We start from the raw sequence: 25274 nt of genomic DNA on the forward strand, positions 1-25274 counted from the left end.
ACCTGACTTCTTAACCTCATGATTTACCTTAAACTGATCAAGAAATAATACTTTTAGTATGAGTGAAAAGGCATGAATCTGATAAGCTTTGTACTTCAGATATCAATCAATAACCTGCACTAATATATCTGATAATGGCGCAGACCATAATTCAAACATCCTACTGACCTTCCCCTCCAATATTCATATAAGTACCAATTATTCTGTTCCAACTAAAACTTCTTTATAAAATTATTTTTTAAATTACAAACCAAAGAAAAAGAACCTTCCAGATTCCTCACCCAGAACTGTTTAGAATGCAAATGGCATACCTCTGACAACAAAGTTCCGAGAGCCTTAAAGGAACTAGATAACTTTGCCAGCTCATCTCCTTGCATTTGGGCTTCTTTCTCAGAAGAAACGTCAACCAAAATTTTAAGCCTGGATTTCAGCCAGCTGAGAGTCTCGCCTTTCTGGGTAACACCATTTCTTATCTCCTGGAATGGAAGAACACTTTCAATGAACCAAATACAATTGTGAATCATACCCTTCCGGCAAGACAGGACTCACCTAAGACATTACATAAGGTGGAGGCTGGAATGCCAGATGTTTATTCACCAGTAGAGTGCCTGCTTATTTTACTTTGTTTGGATCTTTAACAAAAGCCCACAAGTGCTGGAAAGAAATGTTTCCCCAATGCTAACACCCTACGTGTAAAATCAGTACTCTACCAAAAACTTACCTTCATAATTACATGGTTAGATATGGATATCCCCATGATCATAACAATGACACTTTTAAAGGTACCATAAAAGAACATGTGATACCAATTGGGAATTATAAAGTACAGTAGCTTTTCTTATCTTACTTTCTGTGAGTTAGAAGGAGCATAGTATTTTTTGAAAAAAAGACTAAGTCCTTATTTTAGTTAGCTGATTTTTTTTTTACTGAAAAGTTTACTTATTGAATCTTATTATGAATGCCCTAAAGATTTACTTAGTTTCATTAACTCACATTTTATGCCTCATTTTGGTTAGCTTTTAGAAGTCGGTATCCCCAAAAGTGAGATGCACAAACAGTAGGACAACTCAGATATGGGCAGGGAGGGCTTACTGGCCAAGACAACGCCAGTAAAACTCTGGGGCCTCTGCCCTTGTAGCGCTGAGGACCAAAGGTAAGGCGATGGAGGCAGTCTCTCCCTCCGACACCCGCCCTGGGTACCACGAGGGCAGTGGTCTCTAACCACGCGTGATGCTATGGAGGGTCTTAAAGGGCAAATGCATACTAGCCAGAAAACAGCTGGTTCCAGAAGCAAGTGATCTGTCATTCTAACAGGAGAATGTTTTTTTTTGTTTGTTCGTTTGTGTTTTTTTGTAATACAACAGCAACAGAGAGCAAATACTGATATCTTTCTGTTGGTATAGCATGATATTATTAAGCACCTCTAGCATTTAAGGGGATTATAATTTTAATAGAAAAAAATGAAATTTAGAGGATAGAAATAGAAAGGAAAAATATTCTCATTAAGTATGCGACTTGCAAAGTTTCAGAAGACTGAAAGATAAAGACTTTTCACAGTACTGTGAGTCTTCAAAACTAAGAGCCAATCTAAGAGGCAGAGGGTTGCTCCGTGCCATTCACAAGATGCAAACAGACCTGAGGCTCTGGCGCGGAGGGGTTATCAGGCTGTCCAAAAGCTCATGGGGGCTGATCCAATCCAGGCTGAATGTAACATGGAAAGGATGCTTAGAGACCTTGTAAAAATCCCTCATTTACTGTGACCTGGCTTTGAATGGCTGAAATGTTATTAAAACCCCATAGCGTTCATGTTTTCTGGGACAATTCTTAAATCCCACAATGTGACACACCCACACACGCAGTTTTCCTCTCAGGATTCCGCATTAGCTAAAGACACGTGAGAAGCACCGCTGAGCACGGGGATATCTCAAAGCCAACAAGGACTCAAGAGAAAAACATCCCTGTAGTCCTCCACAGTAACATGAGGAGGCTTCGTTTCAAGATTAATTTTAACATTGATTCATTTTCAGGAACTTTATTTTTATAGAAAGAAAACAAAAAGACATCGATTAAATAGTCTATCATTATTACTTTATGCATGAAAATTTCAGTAACAAAAAGCGGCCTAGAACGTACCTCTACCGCCCGTTTAAACTCTCCATGGTTGGCAGTACTGATGGTCTCAGTCTTAACCCCCTTCAACTGTGTGTCCTGCGCAGCGATCCAGGACGAGAGCTCAGAAATTCTGAAACAACACCGGCGTTTTCTTATTAAAGGGAGAACATATCAGAACGGTTATGACACATTTTCTATTTTGAATTCATTCCTGCGAACATAACAATTGAGCGATCAGCAAATTGATTAGCAAATTTTTTGGAAATTGTTCCTTAAGGAGCATAAAGCTCAGAACGGGGATGGCCACGTCTGTGCTCAGTTGGAGGAAAGAAACGGGACAGGTGGAGCTGAGCTGAGGGAAAAGGTGTGTCCTGGGGTCTGAGCATGGAAGGTACCATCTGAGGTCGGGCCTCACATGGCCGCACCAGAGTGAGACAGGAAGCTAAAGAGTCAGAAGTCATCCTTTGGGAAGTATAAAGAAATCCAAGAGAAAGGGATTAACCAGTTCTGCCTCCAAAAAAGATCACATCTGGGTTATTTGGAAATAAAGCGCTCCACCGTTTTTGACTGAAACCCATTCTTTTTATCGAATGAAGCATTTCTGTATAAGAACAAGAGCAATATCCTACAATCTGATTTTCTTTATTGCATAAGGTAAAATGTATGTCATTTCTTGTTTTGAAATAATCATTGCATTGACAGAATTATGATAGTCTATGTCTGCCCTTCTAAGGGAACAGTTTCAAGACCACCTGCTGGCGTAGTCCTTCCACTTGTCTGGATCATCCACGAGCTTCGCGTAGGTGCTGTCGATGGCAGCTCTGAGCTCTTTGAGGGTCGCGTGACAGGTTTCGGGTGTGTTCCTTCCTGGGTCCCGGACCGGGAGTTTCAGACACAGTTCTTCGATGAGCTGTAACCTTTTCTCACAGAGATGATGAGGACCTTTGTCACTGAAGAAAATCTAGAAAGCAAAAAACATTTATAGAACCCATGAGAAGCCACACAGTATTGTTATATTTTCATAGAAAAAAACAAAGGGAGATTCCATTTAGACTATCACGTAGGAGAATTAAGCTATTCAGTGTTTTAAGACTCAAACCAAAGCATCGGCTATATTCTTTAAGGGACCGTGTGGCTGCATGACTGCAGTCAGGGTGTGGGAGACGCACGTACCCTGTGCTCTTTAATAAGCTTTTCACTGCCTTCTTGGGACACCAGCTTGGCCTCACGATCCAGCTCAGCTCTGCATTCTTCTACACAGGCCAAGAATCTGTTCTTCTCCACCTCAATCTTCAGGTGAAGCAAGTGATACGGGGCTTCTCCTTGAAGATCCTACATTCCACAGGAAGATTTGGAAAAACGTGATACCATTCCTGGTCACGTACACTTCCAACTGCAGTGCCAAAAACCATGACGGATTCCCTTTAGGGCCCATCGATATCGTCGCTATTGTCTACATCCACCCTCTGTGCTTTGTACTTTTCCAAAAAGAGGCGAATCCTTTCAGCCTACTGTGGGTTAGGTGTTTCCACCATGATTATTCTACTTAATTTTTACAATGGCCCATGTAGTGTTAATGTTCCTGTTCTAAAGATTAGACCGCTGAGGCTCAGGGGTAAGTAGAAAAAGCTAGATAGGAATCCAGATCTAAGTCATACACCGATGCCACATACTCTCTCCCCAGTACGTGTCCCCTTTCATTCTGTCAACAATCCTATGAGGCAGAAAGAAAAGATATTGTGCCCATTACACAAAGGGGGAGATGCAAGGAAACCTTCTCAGCAAAAAAATCCAGGATTAAACATCCCAGGGCTGCCAACTACCTGCCACTTCCTCGTTCCCCTTAGCCATTGGGACAATGAGCAAGCCAGCACTCAACAACATGAAACTTTCTGTGTTCTTTGTGATATAAGCATAAGCTTCGTCATTATCTTCAGTCCAAGAATTTAGTAATTTTACTTGTATCCTATAGCATTTAAAAGATTACCTTTAAGATAAAGTACTAAGATAACTGATGCGAAAAATGAGTTAGGACTATAGAAAGACTAAGATTCATTATATCCCAGGGAGCTTAATGTGTGTGAGTGAATGCGTAAAATAAAATACGGTTTTCAGTTATAGATTCTATTCCATTTATGACACATTACATTTATGACATATTAAGTTTCAAAGATATCTTGAAAAGTTTAGATTTCTTTAAAACTTCTTTTTTTAATTTTCAAATTTAGTAAGTAAAAGATATATTTCTTTAACTGCAGTTTTCCTATGCATAGGGCTGATTTTTTTTTTTTTGAGCCTACATTACTAAGATTAAAAAAGAAAATCCACAAAGTAACATAACCTGTCGGAGAGTTATATATTACATGACTCCTTCAAATAATGCATATGAAATTTGCTGCTCGATATGACCTCATGGTGGCACTTGCTAACCTGTTGCCAGAGCAGGCTTCCTCCAGTTCGGAGGAAGACAGGCTTCAAGGGGTCTCCATCAGGTCACACTGTTTTCCTTGACATGCGGATTTTGAAGCTGGTTTCCGTGTGACAGGCCCAGCGCGTGACACTCGAGTGCAACTAAGCCGAAGGGATCCTCCGTCCCCCAGGTCACACTCTCCCGCTTTCTCCCCTCCGGTTACTGCTGCTTCACCCTCAGCCCCCTCCTCCCAGACGTCTGCTGCTCCTCTCACTTACCAGCTCAGAACTGATCACTCGCTTTGCTTGTTTCCAGTTTCCAAGCGGGCCCACCTCTCTCCTTTCAAAGCTTTACTAAACAGATGACTTATACTTCTCCGGACTTATTATATGTCAGGTTTTTATTACTCAGGACTAATTATCTTTCCTACCAGACTCTATAAGTTTTCTGGGGAAAAGGATAACGTTTTGTTCAGAACCGAATCCTTAACCAATAATTGTTTTAAAAAACTTATATTTTTAGATAACAATCTAAATCAGATGGTAAATAAAATCCTTGAGAACAACAAATATGTATATGTGTAAGTTATGTTAGGTATGGTTTCAGTAGTATAGCTAACGTAATTTACCTCAGATAGGAAGAGTTCACTAAATGTTGCCGAATATGTTAAATGCCTGTTATCATTCCTGTTGCCTCTCCCCCAAAAAAAGAAAATCAGGAAAGAAAGAGTACTTTTAAGTAATACGATGACATTGCTATTACTAAAAAATAGAAATAACATAGAAATAACAAAATTATATCATCTTTCATCAAGTTTTATTCAAGTTTAGGTTTTTTTGTTTGTTTCCTTTTTAAGGGGAGAAGTAGCTATGGTGACTTTCCGTAAATCTCTAAATTCCTCTTGCAGTCAGACCTTGACACCCTCATGCTCTCTGCCGTTATCCATGCCACCACGTTCCCGTTAGGGCCCGACTCACCTTCCACTGTTTGTGGAGCTTCCGAACAGCTTCCTGCAGCCCTTGCTGCTCCTGCTCAGGGAGAATGTCGGTGAGCTCGTCGCAAGCCTTCAGGAAAGCATTGAGCACCCTCTGATCCAGCTGACTGAAAAACTCCTGGCATGGAGAGGGGCACCGTGGTTAGGAGCGCCGGGCAGAACGAAGGGCAGCTTCAGGCCCTGTACAGTGAAGCAGTCGCGCCTCTAAACAAGCATCTTAGCCGTTCAAACCTGCTGGGTAACTACTGTTTTTTTTTTTTGTTTTTTTGTTTTGTTTTGTTTTGGTTTTGTTTTGTTTTGTTTTCCAGGAATGAACTGTAATCATTTAGAGTTATGAGTTAGATGCCACCACATCTGAAAGTCAGTTAAGACTTTTTAATTTTTTTTAAAAAAAATATGTGCAGTTTTCAAATTTGGCAGAATATTCTAGAAAACCAGTGGGAGATCCTAAAGTCTCGATCCCATAATGCAGGAGCCGTGGGGGTGGACTCACGGTGTGTTTCTTCAGGAGCTCTTCCGGATTCCCCTTTTCCTCCAGGCCCTCCCGTGCCGTCTGCAGCACCTTCTCCAACTCTGCGCGAGACTCCTCGAATTTCTTCATCAGGCGACTGTTGGTTTCCACGTGTTTCTTCCAATCTCCAGTTTTCTTTACCATATTCTTGATTTAAAAAGCAATCATAAGGTGATGCTGCTTTCTCATCACTGAAAGAATTATTTCTTTCCAAAAAAACACTTGGAAGAAATACATTTCATCATGATGGGAATAATCGACCCCTTTTAATATTAATAAACATTAGAGAAAGAGGAAGTAAAAATATTGGTGTCCGAACACCAGCATCGTGTATTTTTTTTTTTATTGGCCCGAAACACACCATTTAATGTGTTAAGGACAGTCAGAAAGGATAGCTCTTTTTTAGAGAAAAATGACACAATAAATATGGAAGACGTGGCAAAAAATACCATCAGTTGACATCTGCCAGTACTGGTCCAGGCACGATTTATCAACGGATGCTAAAAAAATGGAAGAACTACTGGGAAAAAATATTCACAAGAGTTCAAAGTAACTTTCCACATATCGGTTATTAATTATAAGCAAATGTTCTTATAAGAAATCTGGTGCCATCCACCTTCGCCAAGGGATCGAGCTTCACCTCACCAAAACAGGTTAACCAGATGTGTCCCCTGGTGTAATGACCGAGGAGGACACGCCACCATGCATGTGGAGCGTGTCCCGGCGTGGTACACTGGGGACAGCCCCCCTGAACACCATGCCATGGGGACAGGGGACCGAGTCTGCTGTCGCCGGCCAGCTACTCCCTCGCCAGGAGGTGAGGCATTTAGCAAGAGTGCAAGCATGAACCGTGATGACTTGGTATCTTTTTAAAAAAAATGTACATGTTCCCTCATGCACATCTTTAAAGCGAGGAGAGAACTCACCTGAAAGGCAACATGAACGTCTGCAATCTGCCTCTGTAACTTGGTCTGATCAAAATGCTTTAACACATTGCTCGAGGTCACAAACGTTTGAACGCTTTGACTGCCTTTCTCGATTCGTGTCATGGTTTTCTTACAGCTTTCTTGACAAGCTAACAGTTCCTACGGAAAAGGGAAACCCACAATAGTATTTAAAAGGGTAAGAAAGAGTAAACATTGCAAAATAATAATAACAGTATTATATAGCTGTTAGGCATTTAACCACTAACAAGTAAAATAAAAAGTACAGAGAAGTACTTCTTTTCAGAATTTTAAGCGATCACTGAAGTCAGGGCTTTTTATATAAGACACTTAAATGTCACATTTTTTGAGATTTTAAAAATATTTCATGTCCATCTTATCAATATTAATGACAGAGAGTGACAGAGCATCAAAATTTTTATTTGTCCAATGCCTGAATTTCCAACTAATAGGCCCATGGTTTACTGAGTTAACAGTAGTGAAGCCAATCTCTGTATTACGTCTTAATCCGACTGAATTTAATACCAATGCACATTACACTTTGCTAAGTCAGACACAGCAGATTATGTATTATTTGTGTATTCTAGAATGTACAACATCTGAATTCCTAAGGTTCACAAGCTATATCAACCTCTTAACAAATGGCGGCCCCCAGATTCTAACCACAAAAGGCAGCAGACCAGTGGGCCTGGGAGGACTCGTAACTGTCACACATTTGCAGGGTGTGTGACAACATGGAAATTTTCCAGCCCAGCCCAGGGCAGACAGTAAATTTTTTACTTGAATCCACACCATTTGCATTCTAACATCCTCAACTGCTTCGGAAAAATGTTTCGAAAAGGTGCATTTGGGTATCAGTTTTGGTAATCTAGATGTAAATACCAAGAGCAGGGTTATTGTTTTGTTTTGGCAAAACAGAACAAGGACATACTTTTTCCCTGTGAAGATTTAGGAAGATATTATTAAATGTTATTAATATTTGCAATAATAATAATTAAAATATTAAATATTTTCATTGTGGAAGGATTCTTTGATGACCATTTACAGCAATTTGGAAATGTAAGAAATGGCACAATGACTCAAAATGAGAAACACTGTTTATCCAATCTGATGAGAACCCATTGGAATAATATTAACAAATATTAATTGAAATAGGATTTGGTGGTATAATCGTCGGGTCTTTATAATCAACAATAATAAGAATCACTATCATTTACAGAAAACATATCATGTGATCTTGTGTGCTAGACACATTATAGAGTATGTAATCTCTACAACAAGCTCTCAGCTCTGGTATTATCACCTTCATTTTAAAGTGAGGAAATAAAAGCTAATCAAGGCTTTGTAGTGTGTGGTATCAGACCTGAGATCTGAATACCTGTCTGACTCACTTCAGATACTCTCTGCTCTTTCTACCAAGTGATGCTACCTTCCTTTTATGGCTCTATTTCAATGAACGCATTGGCAAACTTTTCGCCCTTTAGTTTCACCCTCCTCTTATGAATCAGTTCATTTATGATAAACTAACTAATCAGGTCAATTAACTGCAACTCGGTCAGAGGCTGTTCTGCATACAGAGATGCTTACTAAAAATGATACAAATAAAAGCGATTATCACTCTCAACACATTTCCAGAATGTTATGGTTTTGTAAACAGACCTAGTCCTACAGGCAAAGAAAAGATCTCATAAGACACAGCTTATAAACACTAGAGGGGAATGAAATGCAATTACCTATTTTTCTATATATCTATATATGTAAAATTTAAAAATTATAAAATCTTTTATCTATATATAAACTTATAGATAGATGATAGATAGCTAGATGATAGATAGGTGATATAGAGATAAAATTTTTATTTTATCTGTAGTAGATAGGGCTTTTATCTTTGGACAAGATGTATTTTTGTTTTGAGTTGCTAGTATTGTTCTAGAAAAATGTGTTTTGTCCTAATGGATTTCTATCACTTTGAGCACTACTTCAATCTTATTACACATGCTTTAAAATAAATATGTCTCCTGAAAGGGACTTTTTCTTACCTGATGTTTTTGTTTAAAAAGAGCACTAGATTGTGCCTCATGCTCAAGGATGGTCATAATTTCATTGATTTTCCCAAGCGAGTCATAAAAGAACGTCATCTGCTTTTCTAAATCCTCCAACGGTGTCGACAGCTGTTGGCACTCATAAAGGAGTGGGGAGTAACGTTCTTTGACCTTTAAAAACACAAAGACAAAACTTCGATTAAAAGCCATTAAATGCCACAAGCTCAGACACTGTTCTTAGCTCTCAGGAACACTTTCTTTAGTGATGTGGTCATTTTGTGCTTACAGATCCCTGAAGATGTTTTTTTAAATGACATTTCCTATGTATCGTTAAATTTTGACACCACTGAGATAGATGGATGACACAGAGATGTCTCATGAAAATTCATCTCAAGTAGTCCAGCTCAATAGCACTTGCTCATCAAAACAGTGTTGTTAGTGAACCAGACGGCATCGAACTCTACTCCACAAACAGTGCAATGTTTCTTCACTTTGGCCTCGAAATCTGATGTGAGATAATCGTGAATTACATTATCTAGAGTCACCTAGGTCTCCAACTTTATTTTCAAGAACTCTGCTGTTTCAACTCTTGAGTCCAGACACACTTGCAAACTCGTTGACTCCTTCTTCCCAGGCCGACTTGTTGAACAAGCTTCCTACCTCTGTGGCACTCCATGCGTAGCTACCCCCTGCCCATCCACATCCTACCCATCCCCGATACTCCTGTCATATACCGATTTATTCACCAGGGTTCCCACACTAGGGGACACCTCCCTAGTCTGGACTGGCCCAGCTCTCATTTTCTACTTGTCTTTTAAAAAATGGTGTCACCCTGTACACCTGGACTGTCTTTATTTTCATGATGAGGCCAACAGCTCCTAGAGCTCACAGGAGCTACAAAGTGAGTGCCACCTTCAGGTCGTAACCCAGGACCGCTCAAGTCTCCAAGAATTTTTTTCCCCTCCTTGTTTTACTTAGAGTAGCTCCCAAAGTATTATTAAAACTTTTGGGAATCGAGGAAGAAAGAAAATTGAGTACTTGTTAGTATTTCATTCTTTTTTTTCCTCCCCTTAAATTATAAATATTCTCATGTGCTCAGATACATGGCCTGAAGGAAAATCTCATCAAAAGAAAGCTACTGATCCACTGCAACAAGGCTTTGCTAAGATTATTCTGAACAAAATGAAGAGAATCTGCTAACACGTATGCATAAAAACCAGTTACCCAATAAATGAGTCACCCAATCTAAGTGGACTGTGCAAATGATGCCCTCTTCATAATATTCAACTTTAGATGGAAAAAAAAAAAATACCAGTGGAACTTCCAAAGCTCTTAAGGAAAATTCCTAGAAAAGGCTGATGGCTGATGCATGTTAGTCACTAGGTTCCCTGCACTGAAGTGGCATAAATGTGTATATTTTAAGTCTGTGGAGAGCTCTGCGGGATGAGGGGGGCAGACTTCCCACTGCACTGTGGCCAGGCAAGCAGAAAACCGCACGAATACTCTTACAGTAAAGGTATATCAAAGAAATCTCAATTAAAGGGCGTTTGGGGGTTCCTTCTCACTGAAATGTCCGATCTCTTCCTCCCGCTCCTCTTCTTCAACCCCCCTTTTTGCTCCATCATATCTAATTGGCCCCCTGTCCCCGCTGTTAAAATATAGCTACTCGTAATTTTAAAGTAACAGAAGAAATATTTGGTATCAGCCCATAGTTTCCTTTTTTAAACTCATAACGAGGTTGTTAAATGTCAATATTACTAAATTAAAATCCGAATAAGAATCGAAAGCATGATTTGTTAACAGGAAAACAGTTTGCCCACGTGATGAGGAGGTATAGGCCCGCAGAAGGCAATGTTGGTCCGCACAGGATGGCCCACCTTGGTTATCTGCTCTTTGAGCCCCGACATGGTTGCAAACATTTCATTAGCTTCTTCTTGGGAGCTCTCTTTGCTAATGAGCTGTGCTGTCTTTGTGATGATCTTGTATTGAGCATCCATCACAGGTACCCTCTGCTCAATATCCTGCATGAATAATTGAATGAGCTAAATTAACACATGGTACATTTCCTTTTAATTTTAGGATTCCACAGAAGACTGGACAAAAATCAGTTTGTACTGTATAAAATTCTATACTTATAATAAACTTTTGGAGATTCCAGTTATTGCTTTCCTTCATTACTAACATGTTATATTTTGGTAATATTGTATAAATAAATAAATGTTTTCCTTTAAAAGTAACCATAAATCCGTAAGTTAACCTAAAGATAAGTTCCACATTTTCAACATATATGTTAATGTAGTACACAAACATTATATTAAGTAAATGCATGTTAATAATTTGGGGCAATTCCTCTGGCTTTAAAAATCAAACCACCTACTTTTTCTTAAAATATAACACATTGTCATTGCAGAAAATGTATAAATCAAAGATAATAGGATAAAGAAAATTTAAATTACTTACAGTCTTCTCACACATTACTAACCAGACCTAACACCCCATCATTATATCGTTAATGGTTTTTCCTGTGTGTGTTTACACCCATTTTTTACTTTTTAGTTAAAAAAAAAAAAAGAACAATACTATTTTTTTGCTTTTTTCACTTAATAGCATATTGGGAAAGTTTTCTATGTCATTAAATATTCTTTCACTACATTTTGAGAACTGCAGTGTATCCAAAATGTGTAAACAGCACAATTCATTTAGTAAATTCTTAATTGTCAGAGGCATTTATGTAGAAGTGCTATCATGAATGTCTCCTGCTCTCTCCTACTGCCTTATAATTTGGTTGTAGAAAAATATCTCCAAATTGAACAACTGTTTTGAAGTTACTATATGGTCAAAACATATTTAAAAATTCAGACAGATTTTTTTATTTGAATATAATTTTTTTTTAAATTTGAGTTGCAAGTCAGGATATTCACACATGTCAAAATGATGTAGACATAGGAGACATTGAAAGAGCTTTGAAGCGAGCTTGGCAGTGACCTGTATAACTTCACTGATCCTTCTTTTCACAATAGAATAGGCTTTTCACTTTAGGGTCCAGAAACACTGCCTCACCTCCAAGTCTTGAATTAATAACTTGACATTCATGAAAGAGACCTCTAAAGGTTCAGACAGTTTCCTGTGGGCTTCAGTTGAGAAGTCAGACAGGGTAGAAATGCAGTCCGTGTACTCTTTCTTCATTCTGTCCACCTCGTCAGCTCGAGCATACTGTTAAGAGAGGGAAGAGGGCAACACTGGAAGTCATTAGGCCAAGACTCTGGAAGCCTATGACCTTAACTTCCACATACTCTCTGGAATTGTGACATGATACGAAAGACTCTAATTTCCAATTCTTATTTTAGATACACTCGAAGTGATTCCAATTACCATAGGAAAAAAAAAAAAAGGAACTAGCATAGAAGTGCAGAATTATCATTTGAGACATGAATCGTTCCATATTACATAGGCCTCACATGGCAATATAATTCTTAATCCAACTATACATGTCTGTAATGTCCCTCCATTATACATAGAGAAGAATAAAGGACCAAACATAAACATAACAGTTTAAACACATCTGTGGTCTGCCTTAATAAGCCCATGCTATAACAATAAAGCAGTCTCCAAACAGACTGTTTATCACATTTACAACACATGCACATTTTCAGCAGAGATAGATCCGAAAGACATACTTGCTTGACTTCCATAAACAACTCTCTCCATCGCCCATTTAGCAATAATAACTGCTGCTTAAGATCACGGGAAACCACCTCATCACATGTTTCGATTAGAAAATTGCCGGCATCGTTCATAGCAGTGTGTTGCTGTATCCAATGAGGCAAATTTCGAAAAAAGTCCTAAACAATAAACAATGCGCATTATTGTAAAGCACAAACCAGATTTCATAAAGGGTATGAAAATGACTAGACTAAGAGAAATATCTTTGTTCTAAAATTTGTGCACATTTTAAGGTAAATCCTAAACCTCTTGCAAAACGCAAATTGTTAATGAAGAGGCCAAAAATAGGACTTAAAATGCTGAGTGTCTTTTTATAAGACCATCTGTGCCTTATCTCTTGCTGAAGATGAAAACAAAAGTAACCATTTTCTGTTATTTTATAAATGAAAAAAACTGAATTTCTGTGAGTGTAAGAGACTTGTATATAGTCTTCAGGCTAGTAAATACCAGTTCCAGAATCCTATAAAAGACATACTATTTTAGGAAAATATAGAGCCGCCTTAAAAAATTGTAAACAAACATTCAACCTGTTACTTTTGATTTTAAATTCTGAATATGATACAAAAAAATGTTAACAAGTGGAGATAAATCATTAAAGAAAAAAATTTTTAATTAAATATCTGGGCCAAGAACAGTCACTCAAATGACATCCTCTTGCGTGTTTAAGATTACACAATGGGCAATGAATCAGTTTCCACCTCTCAAGTGAAGTGCGCGTGTGCAGGTGTGCGTGTACACACACGCCACGGTGAAAGCCAGGGATAACAAAAGATAACTCGAAATCCATTTCATAAGCTATGTGTGGGAGGACTTCCTCCATGAATAGATGAGAACACTTCTGTTTCTGGCAGTTTTGTTTTCTTGGATGAAATGAACACATATAACACCTACTGGGGCAGTGCACTCCTGGTCTAATCAGAAAAGCCATAATCTGTATGAGTATATATAATCCTCATCGCTCTCAGCTACATGAGAATATTTAACCTAAATGAAATGTAAAACAGTAAAACATTTAAAAATTATACATCTGCCTGTAGAACACAATCAGAGATGAACCAGTCTTGGAGGAAAGCAGTAATTCTAATGCATATGCTATATTTCTTACTGAGAGTCTGGCATTTTTAATATCTTTTGCATAAAAAAGGGAAAATGTCAGGCTGCCATTAAGAAATACATAAACAGAAATCATTCCATATCATGCTATTTTTAATGTGACATTAAAGTAAAATAATAACTTTTGCACACACACATATACAACTATAATTGGAGAAGGAAAAAAAATCACTCGTACTCAGAATGAGACCCTTGACTGAGGTTTGTTAAAATCCAAAAAAGAACATCCAAACAGACAAAAGTGTGGTGACCCATCTGTTCCGCTGGTGCACGCCATCACACAGATTCAGTACTATGCTAGCCAAAGCTATTTTCATCTTAAATTGGGAAATCCTCCGAGGCTGGTGCCCTGGACACGCCCTCTCAAGTACAGACCTTACTGTGAGTATAGCGCCCTCTGCTGTCCACCGGGGTTGGGCGCCCCTTCCAGAATGCAAAATCAGTAACTGACCTGATCAGATAGGGAACTCTTATAACTTTTATAAAGCAAAGTATTTCTTAGTCTAAAATAATTCAATAAACTGAAAGTGCAACAGTGCAGGCAAAGTCAAAATTCTTGAATCGAATCTGCAAATATATAATACTCCCCAGAGAACTACGCTGTGAAAGTCTCTTATTTTTAAATGGACGTGTGCTTGTTTCCTTTCATAAGAAGGAATCTTACCTTTTTGGCATGTTCTGATTGATTCAGCATTTTTTCAGCATCCTCTAGCCAGGCCTGAAGACTAGCCACGGTATTGCCATATCGGTCCCAGCTGGCGATGACTTCTTCCAGCATGCTCCGCACGCTCCTAACCTCTACGGAGAGGTTCCTCCACTGCGCGGTGGTTTCGCTCATGAACTTCATTACATTCTCGGCTTCTTCCACTGAAACAGATTAAAGTGCAGTCCTTGTTGCATATCCTGAATCCGCCATATTTTTTTTCTAGGGCCTATACGTGGAAGTGCATTTGTAATTCTTCTTTAGATCATAAATTTAACAGATGCCATGTTAGAATTTGATTCAGTGAATGCTGGGAATATGTTGTACCTTATTCATTGGTACTTATAAAGATTAACTGTGGTATATGTTTAAAATTCATGATAGATGGGATGCAATAAGTGATATGTATTTGTTCACATTTTAGATACACTCAGTAGATAGACACATGTAGAGTATAGGTCACGAATGCTAGAGTTCATTTTCAGCAAATATGGTATATTTACAAATTGAAACAAAGATATGTTACAATTCGTGCCTTTACACTAACTGAAGTTTTCATTTATTTAAAAATATTCAAGTTAGTCAACTTCTTTTTTTGACCTTGATCCTCAGAATTGAAAATAGGTTGGATAATTGCAATTTAGAAAATGAATGTTTATTTTGCTCTCCCTTAGGAGATCACACAAACACATCCAAACACACACACACACACACACACACACACACACACACACATACACGTATGATTACACAGGCCAGGTGCTGCACAGTCAGGGGGAGTGAATCCAATATATTTTCTTCAGTGGCATGGTCACACAAACATTCGACAGAGAAAAAAATGATTTGAGCGTACAGAAACCTGTAGGTTCTAAATGTTACTGTATTCAACACGGCAGCAGATTCTGACACGAGTTTTACCTGAACCATCAGCTTTGACGTACATCTCAGCTGTCTCTTTCAAGATCTGGTATGTCACTTCATATTGTTCGAAGAACTTGCTGTTTTCTATAAAGGCCTAGAAAAGGAAGAATGATTAGAAGATAACAAATACTGGCTTATGTTGAAATATCAAAGTCAGTTTTCTTCAGTATGTGGATATATTACCCGAATTTACCAATCTTGCTCTTCTTAAAAATATCAATTAATTCAACTGTCATAAATAACTTGATTATTCTGAAATTTTATTGTTTCTACACCTTTTATTTTAACTCACAATAGTATTTTATTTCTTCTCCGCCCAAAGTTTTGTTATTAGAAGTTGCTCCAGAGAACCTGGAGCTAACATTTAGAAAACACTAAATTTGGAAGAACATTGTCAAATGTCCCACTGTGTTTTAGCAGTGGAATTCTATTGCTATTTGAACAGTAATTCTAGTGAATGACGGCACTGAGAAACTTCAGATTATAAATAAATGGCACATAGCACAAACACTTTTCTTAAAATAAAAAGTAAGTACGAAAATATTCACAGGTAGAAAAATGTTAAATAATCACACATTCTATCCATGTTATCCATGGTCTCCTATTTCTATTTCTTAGTATAAAAATTACAGATATGACAAGTCTATACCTAGATCAGAATGTAATTTACATATGTAATAGAGTCGCTATGAGCAAATGGATAGTATAAAATTGAGAAGACACAAAAAAAATCCTTAGGTAAGTTTTATTATTATTAACTCCATGAACTATGAAACAACTCCTGTTTCAAAGATTATTCCTACTTCTCTAAAGCATAAAATTAATGTAATTATAGGTAACAACATATCACCAAAAGCTCTTTAATTTCTTTTAATAGTATAATTAGTTCTTATGATTTGAGCCACTAAAATACTTGATAAGTGTAGTTATTAAAAAATCCTAAATTAGTCTTCAAAAACCAGCTGAAGTTCTGAATAGTAACGCTGATGAATGCTTAACGCGGAGATTCAAAATGCTTGTGTGCAGATGCAAAACTATTCATAGGGCAATTTCATAGGCATTCCTAGACCTTATTGATAAACGTTCATCATATTTCAAGGTAACATTTTAAAATTACACATAGAATACACTTCCTATCATATTATGTGTATAAAGCATTAACTTATGTATCAACTATTCTCCAGAGTAATAGTGAAGAGAGAAGGGTGTGAGTTACTTGAAATAAGGGATTCTATGATTGATACTTTATTCAATAACTTTAATAGGCTTCATTATTTTTGTATGAGAATAAAGTAAGCCCATAATAGTCTGGTCAATTCATTATTTAGCTTTATGTCCTACTCCCTTAACATCTCCCTGATCCCAAACTGGGGAAAGAGTAATTTACTATCATTTAAACTTTAAGTAATTTAACCAAAAAAGCACGTCACGATTTGATCAAAAGTGGAAAATGAACCCTAACGTTCAAGACATCATAAAAAATTGAAGAGATAAATATATTTGGGAAAGTTTAAAAAATAGTCTCCATTAAGTTTTGGCACAAATTTCACAAAGCTAATGGAAAAACGATTGTTCTGAGTGTCAATGAGGAAATTGTGTACTGGACAGAAATATGCTTTTGTTAGAGTAATTTATAAACTTATTATGAGTTAAAAAGAGAAAAGTTTATTTACAGTTTCATTTTTGGTCCAAGGGAGAAATAGATGTTTTAAGAATATTATAAATATTGTAGGGATTCATTAAAGTATTTCTGAACTTTCCTATGAGGAAAACTGGGCAATTAATTTTTTAAAAAAGATATCTTATTGTTTATTTTAATTTTTAATTGTTTCATTTCTTTTCTTTTTTTCCCCTGAGTATTGAGTAAGTCCATTTAGTAACATAAATTATATTGTCTCTTAGAATCACTTTAGCAGTAAGACTACTAAATCTCCTTTTTGCTATGAGAGATCTAGATACAATCTCTCAGAAGAATGCAAAAGTGAACACATATGTTTAAAATAACAGTGACAGGATTAATTTATTTCTTTCAAAATAAGGCTTACATTTGGCTCTCAAGTTCAACAAATAAGTCATGTTAGTCAAGAGACTTTTAAAGTTGGTGGCACTTCAAGAAAAACAAGATACCTCTCTATGGCACTACATTCAAAGTCTTAGTGGAAAAGACTATATTTCTACTCTTACAAGATAAATACAAATATTATAAATAAAAAACTCATCAATTTCACTCGAAGGGACCTAAACCAGATAATTTAAGATTTTAAAAATCAACTTCGAGGAGCGTTTTCATCAGAATTGCCCATTTACATTAATAAAATAATTACAAGTAATTAAATAAACATTACTACTACTTATGTTGCATTCACAGAGTCCACAATTCCAAGAGCTCTTCTTTGATGTGAAAGAAAGAAACCTTAGGATATTTTTTTCCACAGTAAAATCGAAGCAAGTGTTAACTAACAATCATGTCAAGAACAATTCTGACAGGAAGAACCAAACTGATCATGTTCTGATTTACATGACAGTATCTAATTTCTCATCAGTAGCAAGTGGCCTAAGTTAATTAACAAGCATTTGTAAAGTATTTTTCAAGAATTCTTTAAGAACTTATCAGCTGCGTATCACAGCACCCTGTACAAAAAGTAGTAGCAAGCACATTATCTAATTTTTTTTCAGATGAATAAGATTGAATTGAGAGTTCAGACTAAGGAAAAGATAATTATAGAACCTTTACATCCTGAATATTACTTTGGTCATTAAATGATGTAGCAGCATATGGCTCATTACAATAATTTTTTTTAGAAACCAAGGAAAGGATCGCATTGAAGAAACTGACTTATGATTTCATTTGAAAATCATCATCCTCTTTGAAATAGTCTGTCCTAAAGAAAGTGATTTTCTTGGAAACTCCAAAAAGGATGAGAGAGGCTCTACGGAGTATGAGATAGAAGAAAAACAATATGTATCAGTCTTTATTCCTTAGAAAAATCCCTGTTATTCTATTATTGTTGTTTGTTGTTGTTATTGTAAGTTTGGGAAAGACTAAGTCTTCTAGAAATTATTTATAAAGTCACGTGGGTGGTAAGTAGTTGAGCCACATGACAGGTGGCCAGGCCTCTAGCATCTCCACCACCTCACCTCCTCTGCCCTGATACCATGTTGCCTGTAACAGAAATAACAGCGACTTTCAGGCTAGAGTACTGAAGTATAAAATATTGTCAAATATGGACCAACAATGAATGGAATTAATAAGTTTATGTGAGCTATGTTCTTTAGTTTGCTAAGCTACAAGAGATCATTTTAATGATTTAGTCTTTTAAGTTTTTTTTAAAAAAAATCTTTTTCACAGCTAATTTTGTTAGACAGCAAAGTTCAGAACTTAAGCACAGGGCTTTTGAGCCAGAAAGATGTGGATTCAAATTCAGACTCTGCTTCTTACCAACTGGGCCATCAGGGCATGTGACCTGAGCTCAAAGACTCCATTTCCTCAGTGAAACAATAAGAAAATGCCCAGCCCACAGGGTCATCACTGGGATGGAAGATAAAACATGCAAAAGACTTAGCGCATTAGAAACATTCAATATCCTCCAATCTTCAAACTATTGAACAAAAAAATACCTGAAAATCCTGTTTGGAAATGAAGCATGAGCAATAAATAGGTATTTTTTGCCAGGCAATAAGAATATTAGGAAATGTTCATTAAAACCTGCTATAATTGTAGAGTAAGTAGAAATTTTACAAATAATTTTGAGTTAAGAAGAGTTTTACAGTTTGGTGAACTTCTCTTTCCTTTATGGAGTAGCCAGAATGTACTTTTTTTTCTTCCATTAGTACCAACTCTGTACTTACATATCCTATATTTGAGAAGTTCAAAGAGAATTTATAAAATCATTGTGTTGCAATATTAACCTGGTGCATTTCAGTCTGATTGGCTATCCTTAAATAGCTACAACAAAGATGGATGCTGCATAATTATCTACTGAGCTCAGAGTGTATCATTTGATATGACTAAACCCAAAAATATAAATGCATATCTGTATTTAATATTTAAAAGACTAATGTAATCACTGGAACTTAAAAATCTGGATTTTTCATTACACTCCAAAATAATTAAAAATGAATAAGGGAACAAAAACCAGATTTCACATTTTTGGACAATTATTTCTGAGATGACTGTATTAAATCTAGAGAGAAATTTTACTATAAACTTATTAAATATTTATTTTTGAAATGCGTGTTGTTCATTTATCACTTAGTAAAATAAAGGAAATTAAAATGTAGCAAAATACATTATGGTTCTAGGATGCCTCGGTAAGGACATGGTTTTAATAAGTATTCGATCACACCTGTTACAGAGTCACTGTGACTGGTCAGGTTAGAAATGGGCTTATATTTTAAGTTTATTAATTTATCATTTAGAATTTTTGATTAAACATAAATGAAATAAGACAGGACTGAAATGCAATATTAATAGTAATTTTGCAAGCAAATTTGTATTGTTAATAAATTCGGGGGGTATGTGGTTAACTAAGAGAAATACACTGCCTTTAATGATTATAATTATCTAATTACATGTAAATGGAAACTGCTAATTACAGAACAGCCTAATCCCTTTATTAATACAGGGCAACTGTTCTATGTAAATGTAGGATTATCGATGATGATAGCCCAAAATATAAGATGATTTTTAAAAATAAAATTGGTGCAGAGACTTACAGACAAAATTTTACTTATCCTGAGTGCACACAAGCAGCAATGAAGCTCAGGAAATACATGCTGGACAAAATCCAAAAAAATAGTTTAGAATAATTGACAATTGTTCTAAACTACTCGTGATTGGATTTTAGAAGACATGAAGATAATCTTTAAGTGTTTTAACTCTGTTTCAAGGGTGAGCTCACAATCACAGTGTGGGTATGCCATGCAAAAACTTTTTTTTTTAAGCAAAAAGTCAACCACAGTGATTCAGTATGATTAATGTGGCAAAACCTTCTATATTTCCAAAGAATATAGGTGTGTATTTCAGATTGGGATGAAAAGCTCACAAACCTATCAAACCCATTTTAACGTGCTGGTACCTTCCTGTTTAAATTCAACATTAAAATGCCAGTGTCGGATAAACTGCTGGGTATTAAAGGCTAAATTCACAGGTCCTCTCATTCCTCTGTCAAAGCATCAGGGAGACTTACGATGTAGTTTTGCAGAAGCAGCTCCACCGACTCTCTCCTCCCATACTTGATGATCCAAGACTTCAGCTTTGACTCTGCAAGAACCAGCAGTGAGAGCAGACGGTACTTTAATTCTAGAAATTCCATTTTCATTAAGTGTAGTTCTGATGTGGAGGAAACAAAATGAAACCTAGAAATAAAACACCAAGAATTTACAGAATGTAACTAATGGTAACAGCACAGTGCTTACTTAACCTGTTATGCCGTCACAAGCTCTTCTAAACTCTGGCTGATCAACCACTATTTGGAGATCTGATTCCTTTTCTAGCTCTGAGTTTAAAGGCAAATCATTATTGATTGAAGTTTTTGATTTAGTTCTTTCCCCTGCCAACGCATCTCTCATCTGTTTCTTTTATAAGCTGTTTTTGCAATATTACATAATGTTCCTCACAGTACTGAATAAAAATACAGCCTCTGAAGAAACCATTTCTGTGATTTCCAGGCTCTGGGTACATTCGGGCTTACTCTTTTCAATTAATACTATATTAGGATGATAGCATTCTTAAGCATGTGTTACAGGAGCTCAAATTCATTGTATCAAATATAAGCATTTCTGTAGGAAAAAAAAATCAGTTTATTAAAAAGAAAAGAAAGAAAAAAAGCACCACCAAGCATTTTAAAAAGAGAGACTTCATTTAAAGCCAGAGACGTTCTCTTACCTCTCGGCCATGTCCTCTAATTGGTCATGTGGCACTGGGATCCCGTTGACAGACCTGGTCCGGTAGATTTCATGGAAGGCTCTTTTGTGGGCATCTGTGTTTTGAAGCAGATCCTGAGATACAATTTAAAAAAAAAATTTTAAAAAAATGTGGCAACATGTTCATAGGAGGCTAAGAAGCATAATTTTCAGCCTGCACCGATGAGTCAGTGTATTCAACAATTCGATCCTGCTGCCACATGCATGTGTGGCTTGGTGCCTATCAACGGCTTTTACCTTGCACAGGAGCCCGGGGCTTGTCTCTGAGGCCCCGTGCTAGAGCCACATCTAATAATTATGGCATCTTTAAACACACATGACACTTGCACGGCAATGCATTTACACATTTTAAAGGTACACGGTCCAAAGGAAAATGTAATTACCGCTATAAACAATGGATTGGCATTTTTCTCCTTCCTTGAGTTTTTGATAGGTCGCTTTTTAAAAGCTTAAAACTAAGCACAACTAATTTAACCCTTTAATGGTTAAAAAAAATTAGACTATTTTTATTTCATTTTGAATGCATGCAAATATTCATAAACTGGTATTTGCTTGCTGGCTAAAGAAAGTCAATTATATTACCCTGTATCAAGAAAAATACCCTTAGAAGAGTTCAATCAAGCACAGCACAGGGAATGACCCACAGATATCACGTGTGAAGTTTATAAATATTTTTGTGGACTCTATTGAGCTCCGCAGTGTAATTCATTTAGATTAATTTGAATCTCCCTTGATTTATTTTCTGAGTTTTTCACTTATTTACACAAAGACTTACATGAATTTCACAAGTCCTAGCCAAGAGGGAGGCGAAAGGAGATTCCTGTCATATTTTCTAGAGCTTAATTTGTTTCTTAGCAGCAGAATAAATATGCAACAATTTATCACTCACTGAAAAGTAAGACACATTAGCCTACCAGAACGATGCATGTAAATTAATATTGTTTCTCTCACACGAGGATTTAGTGAATTGGAGAAAATAAAAGCAAAACTCATCCTAAAGCCATATGAGAAACACTTGATAAAAGGGGGAAAAATGAAGGCTTTCGTATTAATTAAAAAGTTAAAGTCAAACGCATTTGTTCAGATAAGTGAAATTAATTTTTTTTTTTGTGGGGCGAGGGGGGGGCATTAAATTTTACATTGTAAAAAAGCCGGGGCTGAACTATTTATGTCCTATTATATTTTGCTATGAACTACATTTCGAGCTGCTTTAAATCTGGAGGTAACTGCACAGATATTCGCCAGTCCCTCTTGCCCATAAAGAGGGCGCTTTGTGCAGCCAAGCTGGTCAGGAGGACAGAAAACTGTCCTAGAGCGGCTACTGACTGTGCACATTTTAGTCAATGTCCACCTCCTTTACGTCACCCAGACACATTGCCACGGTGAACGATCTCGGATGAGACTCCCCGAGGTGACTGCAGGGCAAACTCAGAGCAGCATCACACCCATGTGTGCCACTATGTGTTAACACATGGGCGAGCCTGTGGCTGTGTTGGAACACCCAGAAGTTCATTTGCCTTCTAAGAAGCTTTCCCTATTGTAGCTTTAAGCACCCAGTTCATTAGAAAAAAAAAAAAAAAAAAATCTTGGCAAGATATCAAAACAGAAACATTTCCAAACATTCGACAGAGGAACTGCAGCCGGCATGATGTCCCCCGGTCTGCTGGAAAGGCGGTCTCGCCACGAGCCAGCCAGAGGCTGAGCACAGCGCTGCACTTCCACTGGTGAGCTCACGGGCAATAGGTGAAATCGTTTAGGTCGCCCACCCTCAGTAAAGCATGACCCTGAACTGGACCCCGGACCTGTGAGCACAGACCAAGTGAAAAAGCTGAGTGCCCCAAGCAAACATCTACACCTGCGCGGAGGGAGATTTTGGTCTTAGAACTTAAATAAGGTGAGAATACTGAAACAGAGATGCCTACACTTAGCCAGAACCTCCAAGGGGGCCTGACGTGGGCCTCACTGATAAAAAATGCAAACAGGAGGAGGAATGCAAAAATCGCCGAACACACGATACAAGCTACCATTTGTGAGAATCAGCAGAAACAACAAATCGATAGTATTAGAAAAATATCAGTAGTTTAATACTTGACAACAGCAGCTTGTAACTTAAGAAGAGAATAATCTGGTTAAAGTGTTCTTAATTCCTTATAATGACTAAGAGGAGGTCGGGTTATTGATTCCCTTCCAATTTTGTTAAGTATCTATGACATAATTTCAAGGGTAACCACACTATACAACCATTCAAACCAAGAAGAAGAAATACAAACAAACGGAATAAGAAAAATAAGCAAACAAATGAACCAACAAATAAAAACCCCTCGAATCAACTTATAAATAGCAAGAAGGTGAGGGGAAAAGTAACTAAGTAAGATAAATAAAAAGCAAAGAGTCAGAAGGTAGAAATGAATGCAAGTATATCAATAATTATAAATAAATGAGAACAGAATGTAAATTCACTAATTAAAGGGCAGAGATTGTCAGATCAGACAAACAAATAAAATAGAACCAAATAAAACAGAACCAACTACATGGATAGGTTAAAATTAATGAAGTAGAAAACCACAGACAGGCAAATAAATACTACTGAAAGGAAGCACGTGTAAGTATATTACTATCAGACAATATAGATCTCATAACAGAAATTATTGTTATCAACTCTTTAATAATGAAACTTTCAATTTACTAGAAGATATATTAATGTTGAACTTGAACATACCTAGTAAGCCTCGAAATATATAAAACAAAAACTTAAAGAATTACAGGGAGAAACTGACAAATCTCCATGGCAGTGGGAGTTAACAGCATACCTCTCCCGGGGACCGAGGCTGGGATGGCATGTGGCATGTTAGGGGTAAGAGAGGGAACAGGAGGAGAAAGGGCTGCAGATCTCTGGGCCTCATGGGCCTTTGTAAGAATTTCTGGTGTTCATTTTGAGTAGATGGAAGACAGTGGAGAGTTTTGAGCCGGAGGGTGGAATGAACTCAACTGCATTTTAAAAAAAACCGTCATGGCCATTCTACTGAAAATACCCTTCCCTGATACACTGCCTCCCTGGCTTCTAAGACAACACAGTGACTGGGTTCCCTCCCTCACGGACTGTTCTTTCTCACGGTCTTTGGTTGGTTCATCTTCTCTTTGATCTCCTCACATTGGATTCCCTCAGGGCTCAGTTCTCGATCCTTTTCTCTTCCTTGTCTACATTTCCTTATTTAATTTCTCTAGTCTTGGCACTTTCAAAATCCCTCTATAGGCCAATGATTCTGAATATTTATCTCTAGCCTATCCCCCTGTCCTAAGCTTCAGTTTCTTTTTCTTACTCCATTGCATATATCCACTCGAATGCAAAAAGGTCTCATACTTACTGTGCCCCAAATTGAACTTTTGATCGCTCCTCTCAAACCTGCTTCATTGATTTTCCATCTTAACTGATGAAAACATCATTTTCCAAATGCTCAGTCCAAAAATCAATAGTGTCATGTATGACCCCTCTTCCTTCACGATCAATATCTAATCCTGAAAATCTCTGCTGTCTTCAAAATATATTCGGAATCTGACCATTGCTTATCATCTCTACAGCTACCACCATGATTTCTGTCACTACCCGGATAAGTTAGACTGTTTAATTGGTTCCCACTTTCTATCCCTAACCCCATCTATTCTCACACAGCAGCTAGAGTGACAGTAATTTAAAAAGTGATAATATCATTCTTCTGGGAAGAAAACTGATGGGCAAAGATGATTAGAATATGACAGAGGAAATCAGCAATGCCCAAAATGCCGTTAAGTGAGGAGGTGTAAAGAAACATTACGTAAAAATAGGGGCTTACCTATAGGCACAGAAAAGATTGCCAAAAAATAAAAAAAAAATAAAAA

At 37.1% G+C, this 25274-nt stretch overlaps 1 protein-coding gene across 13 annotated transcripts in view; it reads right to left on the reverse strand.

The window, feature by feature from the left end:
- SYNE1 (spectrin repeat containing nuclear envelope protein 1) overlaps positions 1-25274 on the reverse strand; it is a 387933-nt gene that overhangs the window by 243552 nt on the left and 119107 nt on the right. For 12 of the 13 annotated variants that reach the window (XM_036222818.1, XM_036222811.1, XM_036222799.1 and 9 more), the window contains 15 exons: positions 21361-21473; positions 20663-20831; positions 15471-15567; positions 14514-14716; positions 12691-12855; positions 12074-12226; positions 10891-11034; positions 9011-9184; positions 6954-7112; positions 6010-6174; positions 5500-5634; positions 3286-3444; positions 2865-3073; positions 2134-2242; positions 312-476 (listed from right to left, as the gene is read on the reverse strand). In XM_036222818.1, coding sequence (XP_036078711.1) covers positions 312-476; positions 2134-2242; positions 2865-3073; positions 3286-3444; positions 5500-5634; positions 6010-6174; positions 6954-7112; positions 9011-9184; positions 10891-11034; positions 12074-12226; positions 12691-12855; positions 14514-14716; positions 15471-15567; positions 20663-20831; positions 21361-21473 — 2319 coding nt within the window. The remainder of the gene's footprint in view (positions 1-311; positions 477-2133; positions 2243-2864; positions 3074-3285; positions 3445-5499; positions 5635-6009; positions 6175-6953; positions 7113-9010; positions 9185-10890; positions 11035-12073; positions 12227-12690; positions 12856-14513; positions 14717-15470; positions 15568-20662; positions 20832-21360; positions 21474-25274) is intronic. The other variant, XM_036222821.1, reaches the window with a different exon arrangement.

The sequence above is a fragment of the Rousettus aegyptiacus genome, unplaced genomic scaffold (genome assembly GCF_014176215.1).
Source record: "Rousettus aegyptiacus isolate mRouAeg1 unplaced genomic scaffold, mRouAeg1.p scaffold_m13_p_1, whole genome shotgun sequence".
Lineage (NCBI taxonomy): Eukaryota > Metazoa > Chordata > Mammalia > Chiroptera > Pteropodidae > Rousettus > Rousettus aegyptiacus.